The 12,963-nt window shown below is 54.5% G+C and overlaps 2 protein-coding genes across 2 annotated transcripts; both read right to left on the bottom strand.

The window, feature by feature from the left end:
• Nucleotides 1-1,892, bottom strand: VOLCADRAFT_102742 (B-box zinc finger protein; the record flags this gene model as incomplete). The annotated part of the gene is made up of 6 exons (XM_002945726.1): nt 1-462; nt 797-957; nt 1,026-1,101; nt 1,190-1,435; nt 1,520-1,690; nt 1,791-1,892. The coding sequence occupies 6 exons, from the start codon at nt 1,890-1,892 to the stop codon at nt 1-3; spliced, it is 1,218 nt and encodes a 405-aa protein (XP_002945772.1).
• A 4,227-nt stretch (nt 1,893-6,119) lies between these two features.
• VOLCADRAFT_127359 (pathogenesis-related protein 1-like protein) lies at nt 6,120-12,253 on the bottom strand (the record flags this gene model as incomplete). Its single annotated transcript, XM_002945725.1, has 6 exons — nt 6,120-6,208; nt 6,822-6,969; nt 8,047-8,086; nt 8,886-8,963; nt 10,283-10,405; nt 10,605-12,253. The coding sequence occupies 6 exons, from the start codon at nt 12,251-12,253 to the stop codon at nt 6,120-6,122; spliced, it is 2,127 nt and encodes a 708-aa protein (XP_002945771.1).
• Between the last annotated feature and the right edge of the window lie 710 nt (nt 12,254-12,963).

Genomic DNA, 12,963 nt, shown 5'->3' with positions numbered 1-12,963 from the left:
TCAAAACTCCCCGTCGAGAATCTCAGGGACCACAGCATCCTCACCACCGTGCGCAGCCTTCCACGCTTCAATCTCTTCCTTCTTCGCAAATCGCCCCTTAATACGAGGCCTGATCTCAGCGTAAGCCTTGCGAGAGGCGTAACGAATGGTCTTCTCAAACTTGCGGTTCTTGCGCTTCTCCCGGTACCTAGCTACCCTCTGCTCGCGGGTAAGGTTAGCACCAGCTGCCAAGGCTGTGTTGTAGGCAGCGCTGCTCTTTGACTGCACCGCCGTCGGTGGCGGTTGCAGTGGTGGTGCCGCCGCCGTTGTCGCCAGCGGCGAAATGACCGCCGGCGGCACCATCGGCGGCAGCAGCGACGGCTGCGCTACGGCGGACTGGAAGAACAGAGAGGCAGGCTGGGTCATCTGGAAGGCCGCATGCAAGCCGAGCGCAGTGGTGGCAGCCTCCGAAATTGCCGGCAGCTGCAGGAGAGAACAACAGCATAGATTGCGGATTGTAGCGTGAGCAGGAGAAAAATCAATTCCTCGAGCTGCTTTCGGTCAATGACAAGAGGTAGTGCGATGACGATGGTCAAGAGATAGATAGGCCTTAACATGGAATCCTAAAGGGAAGAGTTCGTCCTCAATCGTAAAGCTGATCATTGGGGCGTAGCCTTTGGGCGATGCAGGACCCCGAGTACTTAAGGAATCAGGGAAATGTGAACGAGGATCAAGGCGCACAGCGAAACCGAAGACCAGACTTTAACTGGGGCCACAGGGCTGGAGCTCCTATCCTGGACAACTTTCGGCACCCTACCTTCGCTGCCGGCTCCTCATCGCTCGGTTCCGCAGTCCGCTTGCGATGTATTTCAGTTGCGGCATCAGACTCCGCAACAACAACTTCTTCAGCGACGGACGGCACCGTCGCGTCCGCGACGGGGTCAACACCCTCCAGGTCGAAAGTTGGCACAAGGCCCACTGCAGACGGGAATCGGGACCAAAATAAATCTCCCAGAAACCACACTTGTACAAGCAGGACCGCTTACCATCTGAAGGACCGTCAGAAAGAATGTCCGTAAAGTCGAAATTCAACTCCATCCAAGAGTTGTCAAACTCCAGAGACTGCGGCGCAAAGCACATAAGAGTCTGGGGATATGAGACTCATAAGGAAAAGGGTAAACAATTGTAGCGCAAAATAAAGCCGACGCACCTCAAACTCTAGCTTATCCTTTATCTCCTTGAAGGTCGCCGGCTCTGTAAAAGTAAAATCATCCGCAGGTGCAGACATGACTGGCACAACAGCTTCGCTGCCAGCTGGCGAGAGCATGATTGGCTCCTCAAAGGAACCCAGGGACGGCTTCTCATCGTCGACGAACCAAGCCACTGGGCTAGCGGCCGACTGTGCAACAGACTCGCACGGGCCGGTGGCATGTGGCTGCTCAGCAACCGCATTTTCCTGCGCCGAAATGAGCAGGCGCAGTAAAGCGTGTGTCCGGCAGGAAGCCAATATTGGAGCTTTCAATAACACGTCAAAACAAACCTGCTCCATAAGCGGCAGCGGAGCAGTCGGCTCTGTCTCGTGAGTAGCTGCCAATGGATTAGCGCAATGGCAGGCCTCGCACATGTAGGCGTTGTCGCAGCGGCAGAAAAGCGAAGCGCCCTTTGAGCAGCCCCCTTCGCATGGAATGCGGCGCACATGGCGCGCAGCCACCTGTAAAAGAAATGTTGGAGGGCTCTTTCAGTTCATGCTCTGGTCGGGAGGTGGGGATGAGGGCAACCTTTGCGCAAAAAAGACCCCATGAGCAGCTCACCGCGTTGCTCATGTGAATGCGAACGTCGCAATCTTTACAGAGCAGCGCCTTGTCATTCTCACAGTAAACACTTGCTTGTGCTGCGCAAACTACGCAGGCCATTGTGCTTTTACAAACTGGAGGTAGGCGCGCTACAACAAACTTCCTTTCAAAATATGAGAAATCAGATAAAGATTACCTATGGCCATATCAGTGCTTGCACGTAGCACAGGACCTAGGTCAAGCGATTACGCACCCCGTACTATTCCGTCGTACAGTAGCGTGGGTATTCAATAACCGGAATGTAACCGGAATATAAGATATTGTCGACGCCGCATTGAGGACAGCAGTCCGCTGAGTCCCGTGCGGTGCGCGGACTGCATGGGAGATCTCGGGCTTTGAGGTCCCGAACAGACAGAGCCGATTGCATACTGCATTGCTTGGGGTTCTGCTTCATTGTTTTAATTTAGCTACAGAGCATTACTTGCAGTCGGGGGCCTCTGGCCAATAGTTCTCAGTGCTGACGCCTGTGTAAGTTAGCACCCAACCTCTTACTTGCGTCAACGATACAGACTGATTACGTCTACATCTGATGGGCTTTGCAACCCTCTGAATGTCGGCCTGCACGGCGTCGCTCGGTTTTTTGAAGCCATGGTAGTTCAGCTCCTACGACACCAAGCAAGAAGAGAGCATTAGCCGACGCCCCAGGTGCCGCGAGCATGGAGGCCGTGCGCCAGCCCAGGCGAAGACCCAGTTCCAGTAGGCTGCGTTGGATGGCTGCAGCCTCGCATCTTAAACACAGTGCGACACTGCCAAAGCCTTGCAAGGTGCTGCTCTCCTCTTTCCTGCCTTTGTTTTGTGCTGATATAATTATGAAGGTGAAAAAAGTGGCAGGAGGCAGCAGCCAGTCTGATTCCATAGCGGAAAATGGCGGATACCAATAATGCCAGAAGCGCAGAGAGAGTTCTTAAGCGAATATAACCTTTTATATTCCTTCTAAAACAATACGATGTGTTTGCAAGGTAACGCTTCTTTCCTAGCATTCCCTGAACAGGCTGCTGGTTGGTTGGGTTTCCACTGGTTTATGACGCCCATAACACTACCTGCGCTTGTGGCCGTGCTTGTGTAACTGCGAGAGTTTCCCCTAAGCCCCCGCAACCTCTACTTCAGCAACCCCATCCCAGCCCCAATTCCAGGGGGTACTGGCGGTGTGTAGACACGGAGGCTCGCACCGAGCTCCCCGAGCTTTAAGGTGCACAACACACCACCGTGCACTCCCCACGCCTCCAACCCCAACTGTATCGGGGGTAGGGTAATACACACACACACACACACGCGCGCGCGCGCCCCTCTACATGCATAGGACTTAGCCCATATCCTATTCGAGCCGCAGTCGCACTTCTCATGGCATACTGGCAGGGTCCCAAGGCTGGGCAAGTTTTTTATCATTGCCGCCTTCAGCACCCATTTTCCCCGGTTTCGGAGAGTATATAAACTTGCGAACGAGGTGAAGGTGTCGACGACGGCAAGGGGGTTGATGACAGAAAAGTCCAGCCTCACATTCACCATGAAAAAGCAAGGGACGCAAGGACATATATGCACATGCGCACCTGCAACTACATACAACACATGCAATCTTTTCCTGGAAATGAATTACGTTATATGCGTGTCTCCAGAAACTTCCTATGAGTCCGTAAGCTCCGAAACCCCGCCACGCGGCGAAACCCCATCATCACTCAGGCGTCAGGCCATCGGGGAGAGGAGGGGGTTTCCTATCTAAGATCCGACAACAGCCCAAGTGGGGGTGCAGCTCTCCGATGCGACCTCCGGTGCGACCAGATCCTTACACACAGTCGCACACCCTCCGATATCCTCAGCCCCGTCCCTGGACGAACCCCGTCACGACCCCACAGCATGAACCCCATTTCGACAGGTCAGAGTTTTTGCCATGCGTCTTGATGACTTGATATACGAGCGCACACCTAACCCCACCCGCCCAGGCCCTGCCATCACACACCCTATTTCACCGCGGATATTACCCGGGGTAACAACTTGACGTTTACAGACGCATATCCACACAGACGCATATCCACACAGACGCATATCCACACAGACGCATATCCACACAGACGCATATCCACACGCGCCCAGGACACAAGCATATGCACACGCGACCTCCAATAACGCGGTAGACCACGCACTTGGAAATGCGCCATCTGGCTTCACCTGAGCCGGCTTCATAACGCGTGCCTCCTCGAGTGCAGACGGCCACAAATTTTGCAAACACACGGAACAGACACACATGTATTCATATACTTTTGTCGACACACGCGCACGCGCTTGCTTGAGCTCTGCCGGGGCCTCCGTCTTGTAATCCCAGGTAATGTTGGTCCAAAACAATAGCACGCGCCTTACGTAGGTCACTCCCAGCTCACTCGCACTTATTCGCACACTTCGGCGAGTAACGCAACTCAAGGTGTTCAAACACACATGTACAAACACACATATTCACGGGGAACCATCACCCATCATGTTGCAGACGGGGGGAAGGTACTACTTTTACTGCCTGCAGCGTTGCGGCTGCCTGTCAAAGTCCCAGGGTGAAGCTGAACGCGGAATCGCTACCGATGCCACGAAATTTGCCATGTGTATCGGCGTGATATCAGATACCCAGGCGGCCTCTCTGCACTCACACCCATCGCTCGTACCTTGCCCTTATCACTCGTGCGGAAGCTGTAATTTTTCTAACAAATATCAAATATCAAGCTCAAAAACGTCCATCCAGCGACTAAAACATATGAATGCCCAACCACTAGCAGGCAACTGCTTCCTTGCGCCGCCCCTGGCGCCCGCCCCAGGTCCCGACCACCCACTCAGCAGCCCATGTATATATGAACTGAGCCCGTGTACTTCATTTCAGCCATAAAGGCATCGTGGACACCTCTTGTCATGTAGCATGTATGGGTAACCCCAGGCGCGCCTGCTTTAGGGGGTTATATCGCCCCATTGTCATCGGCTCGGATTCTTAACAGCACCTCCCCCCCCCACACACACATACGTACACACATACACACACACGCGCGCGCGGGCGCGTGCATCCTCAGTTTCATAGCAGCACACACACGTAAACATTTCATCACATGGTTCCATGAGCGGTATGTGCATGTGGGTACGCAGCCGCTTGTCTCGCTTGTTTGGCTTTCGCAGCTAATACGTCGACCCAGCTATTTGTCAACGCTCACACATTCAAAAAGCTGGTTCTGTGCTAATCAACGTGCACATTTAAAGCTGGGGTAAACCCCATCAGGTTTCCCTAAGATCTATGTTTGTATTCATGCATGTATGTGTGTATGGTACCCACGGCGTCCACGCGCACAGTAACGCCCACCCGTACAGACATGTATCGGCATATGTTAATTTTTTACGGCTGTACCCCCTAAGAGCAGTCACGATCATATACACATACGCACACATTCTCCGTCTAGTATGTAAGCACTGCACGTCTGTTTGGTCCATAATCGTCCAAGATCGCTCCATGGCATATAGGGTAGATAGGGCCGATCCCTATTTAATATCCCTAATACCCTTGTCTAATATACCAGGGCACGAACTACGGACAATATAAACTATGCAGACACAGGGAAGCTTCCATCCTGCCTTTGGCAACGACACAGAATCAATTGCTCATCCGGCATGGGCACCTTGGTGCCGCATTTCGTCGTGGTTAGTTATCGTTGTGGCGGTTGCGGTTGCGGTTGCAGTTGCTGTGGTTTCAGCCTACAGGAGTGTTTTAGCTGGTGCGATGCACCTATCTATCTGCCTTCTGCCGTAATTTCTCTAAGCACGCACACACGCATGGAGAGCAACGCAATGTCTTCGTGAGTCCGGAGCCCACTGTAACCACCCACCCACCCACCCACCCCACACACTACACATACACAGGATGTATGCTGCCGCCGCAACCGCGCGTTTCAATGATGTGGTTACTGCCATTAGTATGGCAGTAACAGCTACACCAACAGCCGAACTAACAACTACCAGCAACCGAAAGCACCACAACATTCCATCCAGCGGACATTCATCCAGCCTTCACGCAGGCAGCTTTCAGAGATGGGGAAACGGACGTTATCCAACCGAACACCGGAGACGTAGCGGGTGAAGACGACAATCTTCACCGCGAGGGGTGAAGGGGGATTTGTCCCAGGAGTCGGGTCCAGCCACCTCAACCGACTCGGCCACCTGTCGAGTACAACAGCCCTATATATTACTATTCGGCACAACAGAGCCGAAAAAAGTGATGCTGCTATCTATTTCCCTCGCTGCGGCTTCCTTCGACTGCCTTGGCACGACTTACAACTCCGGCCCCTGCTGCACGACCCGCAGCGTGCGTCCTGTGACTTTGGGCAGTACGTTGTCCCCGAACTGACCAGCGTAATTACCTGTCCGCAAAGAAAACAAGGGAGCATGATACGTTGGGAATTTCGACGGGCGCGGTAGCGGAGGACACGGACGTACATACATATCACGACTTTAGAAAAGTACCGATCGGCGGATGTCAGATCCCGTGATACGTCACCCAGGATACGACACACACACACATGCGCACATATACAGCAAGGGAGGATCACCACGGAGAGATCAAAAGGGCAGAGAGCAGCAGCGGTGTGTGATGAGCCGTAGAGCGGTGGGCTCGAGGCCCGTCATTGGCTCTCCTGGCAGCATTGGCACAGGCAGAGGCTCAGGCACAGCACAGGCACAGCACAGGCAGAGGCTCAGGCACAGCACAGGCACAGCACAGGCAGAGGCGTCGTGCTCGCCCACATAGACCACCTTGGTAAGTTTTAGGCTTGTACCGAGCTTGTTAAAAGCTACAAGTTCCGCACAAATGGGGGAAGACCCGCCCATAGGCTCCTTACCTAACACATTATAAATGAGTGAATGTGGTTACAGCAGGTCGTTACAGAGGACCGGACCGTCGGTGGCGCTACATGACTGCACTAGGCACTGGGCACTGGGCAGCTTCGATACCACGACACGACACTCCTGTCGTACCTGGCAGCCAATACATACAGACGTACAGCTTGCCGAACCACTGGCCGCCCAGGTACGACACCCCGTTGGGGCACACACCGATGGCGCAGCCCACAAGGGTGGTCCGTGCCCACACGAGCTGAGTGAACTGGCCCGTGGCCGAAGAGAACTACGGTAGAAGGTATCACGGGTGACGACAGGCAGGTAGGTAGGGAGGGAGGGAGGCAGGTAGGGAGGTAGGGAGGCAGGTAGCGACATGGGAGGGAGGAAGGGAATGAGCGCAGGGTAGGAACTAACAAGTACAGCCAGACACGAGCGGATGACCGTGACGCATGAAACGAAGGGAATTATGAAGCAACGCGTGGGGCACCTATCGTAGTGGACATCGATCCTATTGTGCCTTGTGTGTATTTAGCTTTGTAGTAGCTGGTACATAGTACGGCACACATGAAATCTACAAATACTCGCTAAGGCGCGCCACACTAGCATCTTGAAAGGTCTTTTCAGCGAGGCCAGCTATTACAAGCTTGGACAGTCAGGAATCCGAGCTTCTTTGGCGGTCTGGGCTGGGCCGAGGCGTCCGTTAAGGTGGTTACAGCCTGACAAGGTTTTCCCCACCGGCAGCGTTTTGGTCCCCAGTATGTGACCCTGGGGGCTTAAGAAAGCTCCGTAGCCGCTAGCGGGGCGAAATCCTACCATACCCAACGTTTGTGTATGTGCGTAGGAGTGTGTGCGTGTGTTTGTGCGTGTGTATGCGCGTGTTTCTGTTACACATCGATCCGGGCCTGGGGCTGGCCAGGGGCGGCACTTAACCGTACCCGCCAGCGGGAACGACTCCCGAAGCACTGCCCCCCTAGCGGGAAGAGAGGCGCGTGAAGGGCCACTATCCCCTCCTGCTCGTCCGAGGGCGCGATGTGTGTGTATGTATGTGTATGTGTGTGTATGTGTGTGTATGTGTGTGTATGTATGTGTATGTGTGTGTATGTGTGTGTATGTGTGTGTATGTGTGTGTATGTGTGTATGTGTGTGTATGTGTGTGTATGTGTGTGTATGTGTGTGTATGTGTGTGTATGTGTGTGTATGTGGGAGTATGTGGGAGTTGCGTTGTGGGAGGGCTCTTCACCCCACCCATAAGGACGTAGTGTACGTGCATTGCACACAAGAGTAGTAATCGTTCTGCAAAGCTTAACCCTGACGGATTAAACTACCCCAACCGCTAAGGCCTGTATCAGGGTAGCTCTCTTACCCCTGGGTCGTTGAAGTCGTACTTGCTGACCTCCGAGTACCTGTAGGTGTATGAGTTCGACCGGGTGTCCAAAGGCCATGGGGAAAGGAGGCGGTCAGGGCGGTGATGGCGGATGGGGATGGGATGGCCATGGGGACAGCTAGGCCATACCTCTACTAATAAAATACAAAACGATGCGAAATGGCGCCAGGGAGAGAGAAGAGGACAGGAGGGACGGCCATGGCCGCGGGGGTGGTTGGAGTTTGGAGGATGCGCACGTCACCGTGTGTGTGCACGCGCGTGTGTGTGTGTATGCGCGTGTGTATGTGTGCGTATGTGCATGTTTACGTGTGTATGTGCGTGTATGTGTGTGTGCGTGTATATGCGTGTATATGTGTGTGTGTCTCCCAAACTTCAGACCATGGCATTTCCAAAGGTACGACGGCATCAGGGGCCCGGTCTGCACGCTAAATACGACAGGGCTTAGTTACGCAGCAACCAAAGCCGTTCGCTACACGAGGTCGACGCGCTTTCGCCTAACTTCAGCATACCAGGAATTTGGTAATGAGCGTCACAAAACGGTCGGGAATGCGAAATCTGTTCACCTGTGTGTTTGTTATTCGTCCCGGCAACTGTTCTTAGCGTTAGAAATGTGGCGTGGGGTCGTCCGAAGTCGAGATTGCGAGCACATCACGCGTCTGGTGGCCTTCTGGTGTGCATTTTTCCATACCAGACATCCACAAACTCCGTACACATCCGTACATTTGCCTACCCGTCGTGAAACCCCGTGTCTCGTGCCGCCCTGCACTACTGATTAAAAAGTACTCAGTAATCCTTGCCTAATAAGTTGTATTACTTACCACCCATCAATCGCTGTTAGTAAGTTCGGATGCCCAAGCGCCAGATTTTCTCCATATGCAGTCCCACTTCGCTCAAACCTGTTCCATTGAATTGGTTGGCATCAACGGTAACGGTTATAACGGTTGGGTGAGGCAGCGGTAACGGCTTTGCCGTCCTTTCGTTCATCTTATACAACACACGACACCGGTCAACAGGCCAACGGCACCACATGAAAACAGGGGCGGTTATCATGTGTGTGGTTGTTGGAGCAGTGGGCTCCAGACTCGTGAAGAGTGGATAGAGCCAGCGGCCCAGCGGGCCAGTGGGGAGGTGTGTGTGTGTGTGTGGTGGTTACAGTGGGGAGAGTTGTGGCGCAAAGTACCCCTCCCTGGAGCAACCTACACAACCGGCTTCCCGGTTGCGTACTTATTTATCATCTGCTGACGGGGCCCCCGTGGCATTCCCCCACGCCCTCAGGTTCAACGTGTGAGTTCTCGGACGGATTCATCTGGACGGATTCCCTGTGCATTGCAGTGTACGGTCAGTCCGTTGTGGCCCTCGATCGACGGCCCTCTACCACCCTGCTGGGAAACATATTCATTCCCTTTTGAGGTCTATCTGGGGCTAGGTGTGTTTTATTACCTACTACCCACAGGTTCAGGGTGTAATATCCTGTGGGGCACATCACCATCACGGGATCTGCATCCAGCGATCGGTGTACTTTTCTGAAGTCGTGATGTAACAGGAGGAAACAATGCATAACTCAACAACGCGATGTCCCCCCTATCCTGCGTGTGTAGTCAAGACTTTTAATGTTTTCTTTGCTACTGCTGGCGATAGCGGGAAGCCAATCCACTGTGGCGGTATATGCGTCGGTTAGCAGTCGGTTGTGTAAGAATATGTTTGGGTGTATTTGCCCTCTCAAGCCATCTTTCGTTTCATATTTACCTTCTTTATTATCATCTGTAGAATTAAATTATTATATATTATTATATAATACTAATATATGTATTATATTACTCCTAGGCTGTATTTCCCAACAGCTTTATTTAGGTATCATCCCGAAGACAGGAGAGCTTTCCAGGGGAGGCCATCGGTCTTGCGTGATTTAACCCTGTCTGTCTGTCTGTCCTCTGTCGGACCCTACATTCTTTGAGCCGCCGTGCAGTCTGCTTTCCCAATAAAGTCTGAAGTCTACGGTCAAACACAGCCTAGTCAGGGGGTCCAATGTAACTATCCGCTTTCTCTGTCGGATTCGCACCAACAGTCGTCTATCGGACTATCGTCCATGCACAACGGGCCTTCGTGCCTTTTCGGCTCCCCAGAACATACAAGCAAGAGGGAAGGCGGAATCGGTCACGCTGAATATATACGCTTTCTGTGACACAGTTTTATTTTCTATTGTGGGGATACTCACCAGCAGTTATCCGCCCACTCTTGGGCTGCCGACTGTAGCCTTGAGCTCCAGGCCAGGGGCGGCGCCTGGTGCCATGATCGATACTGGTTATGGCGGTCTAGCGTGGCCTGTACATCCACGTACCTGCAGGACATGGCGTGCAGTACATACATTCGTACGACAGCTGTACAGACAGTATCGTTGCAAGTGAAAGATTGGGCCCTCGGGGAAATCATTTCGAACAGTCATGCAGTCATAATACTAAATACTCGTATCCAAAAGGTTATATAATTCTCAGAAATAACCTGTTAGGTTTTAGATGGATTTAAGATCTCAATCTCACCAAGGACTGGACGGGTCAACGGAAGGGTCCAGATCGGGTGGCAGGGGCGGTGGAGGCCTGGGGGACGGCGGCGGCGGGCTGGGCGGCCTCAATGTACCCGGCGGCATCGGCGGCAGACGTGAAGGCGGTGGGGGCCGTGGGGAAGGTGGTGTGAGCGGCAGGGTCCCCGTTGACTGCCCCGATGGCGGCCTCGGGCTGGGTGGTTTCGGAGGACGTGGGGGTGGCGGGCTGGGCGGTATGGACAGCAGCAAAGGGGGGTCGGGAGCCCATGGAGGCTCTGGGATGTTAGGGGTCCGTGGGGCATTACCGGGGGGTCGTGTCGATCTGGGGCTTGGTAGCGGTGGTGGGGGCCGAGGGCGTGGCGATGGTGGGGATCGGAGCGTTAGTGGCGGCGGCTGGGGCGATGGTGGAGGTGGTTGGGGCGTTGGTGGTGGCGGTTGCGGCGATGGTGCTTGGGACCGGGGGCTTGGTGGGAAAGGTCGAGGGCTTGGTGGAGAGCTCAGAGGAGGAGGTCTGGGGGAGGATCTTGGCGGCCTGCCTGGCGATTCAGGCCCTACGGGGGCCCCGGGTTCTGGGGACGGCGGTGGAGGACTTGGGGGCGGTGGTCTGGGCGGTGGTGGAGGTGGAGGGCTGGGTGGCGGTGGAGGCGGAGGCCGTGGGGGTGGTGGAGGTGGAGGGCTGGGTGGCGGTGGAGGCGGAGGCCGTGGGGGTGGTGGAGGTGGAGGGCTAGGTGGTGGTGGAGGTGGAGGCCGTGGGGGTGGGGGAGGTGGAGGGCTAGGTGGTGGTGGAGGTGGAGGCCGTGGGGGTGGTGGAGGTGGAGGGCTAGGTGGTGGTGGAGGCGGAGGCCGTGGGGGTGGTGGAGGTGGAGATCTAGAGGACGGTGGAGGTGGAGGCCGTGGGGGTGGGGGGGGTGGAGGGCTAGGTGGTGGTGGAGGAGGGCGAGGCGGTGGCGGACGTGGAGAAGGGCGCGGTGGGGGCGGCCTGGGCGGCACAGGTGCAGGACCGCGAGGTGTTGGCGGAGGTGGCGGCGAGATCCGCGAAGGCGGGGGTGGCCTCTGTCGCTTTCGAGGGGGCGCTGCTGGTGACTGGGGAAGGTCGGGTTGCTGCGGTGGTGGTGGCGGCCCTGGCGGTGGCGGCGGCGGCGGTGGTGGTGGTGGTGGCCCTGGCGATGGTGGTGGTGGCGGCGGCGGTGGTGGCGGCACTGGCGGCGGCGGCGGTGGTGGTGGTGGGGGTGGCTCATAAGGGGGCCATTCGTATGGTGGGGGCCACCAATAGTAATAGTCCGAAGGGGGGGGCGGTGGCGGTGGTGGTGGTGGAGGGTCTGCGGCAACACCGATGCAAATTGCACAACCCGAAGGAATTTTCACACTACATTCAATATCCGGGTTGTAATGTACAAGCTGCTGGATGCTAATGCCATTCTGATTGATAAAAGCTATGCAGTTAATGGCTGACACTGTTTGGGTGAACCGTTGACATGTTGGCACGTAGGTTGGACAAGGCCGTTTCGGAGTTCCTTTCGTCACATCAGGCGGCGGAGTTGCAGCTGGGTCTGATTGGCTGGCAGTAGGAGCAACAGCTGTCAGTAAGAAGAGGACCAAGGGCAGCAGCATTGCTGAAGTGCATGCGAAACATCGCGTGATGCACATTTTGTTGCGGGCCGCCGAAACTTGACAAGATCTACCCAGCATTTCCAGAAGTCCTTGAAGGTTGCTGCTATAGATCTGCAGAACTACGCCCGTGTAGACCTGATGTTGACGGTTGTCGAAGCGAATTGAACGAGCTGTCCCAAATCACCGATGTACACAGCTACAAAGTAGAATTTCCATTTCATAAAAAAAACGGCTTTGGATAGACCAGGCTTACAGGTGGGCCCACCATCATGGACAGTGGCAGTTGCCTGCAAGGGTCGTCTGCACAGCGATTACAGGCCAGCTATCTACTTCAGTAATTAATCTAAAGCATTCGGATCAATGTAGTCGATGTTTAAGAGTTGCACTTAGTACACTGCGGCAAGCGTTTCGGACCAACCTGACCAGCCAAGCAAATAAGTGACAGTTGCTCTACAGTTTCAAGGGAATACAATAAATGATGGGCTACGCTGGATCATCCAGCTGGTGGTCGGATCGAGAAGTACTTTGCGCTCGTCCCGCTGCACGCACATTCTATAGGCAATAACTGGCAACAGGATTACAATTCACAAGGCTAACCACATAGACTTCCAACAAGCTAGGCATACGTCGAAATCTTTAAAACAAGCAAGCAAGCCCACTACTGCGATGAAACGCGAACCTTTTGCATTTAATAATGATGATGGGTTTCGTCAGAAAATCTATACAGTATATGGCATAACATAGAA

Source organism: Volvox carteri (genome assembly GCF_000143455.1).
Source record: "Volvox carteri f. nagariensis unplaced genomic scaffold VOLCAscaffold_1, whole genome shotgun sequence".
In the NCBI taxonomy this organism is placed as follows: domain Eukaryota; kingdom Viridiplantae; phylum Chlorophyta; class Chlorophyceae; order Chlamydomonadales; family Volvocaceae; genus Volvox; species Volvox carteri.
The sequence above is the reverse complement of the archived record's forward strand: the minus strand, read 5'-3'. Positions and strand labels throughout refer to the sequence as shown.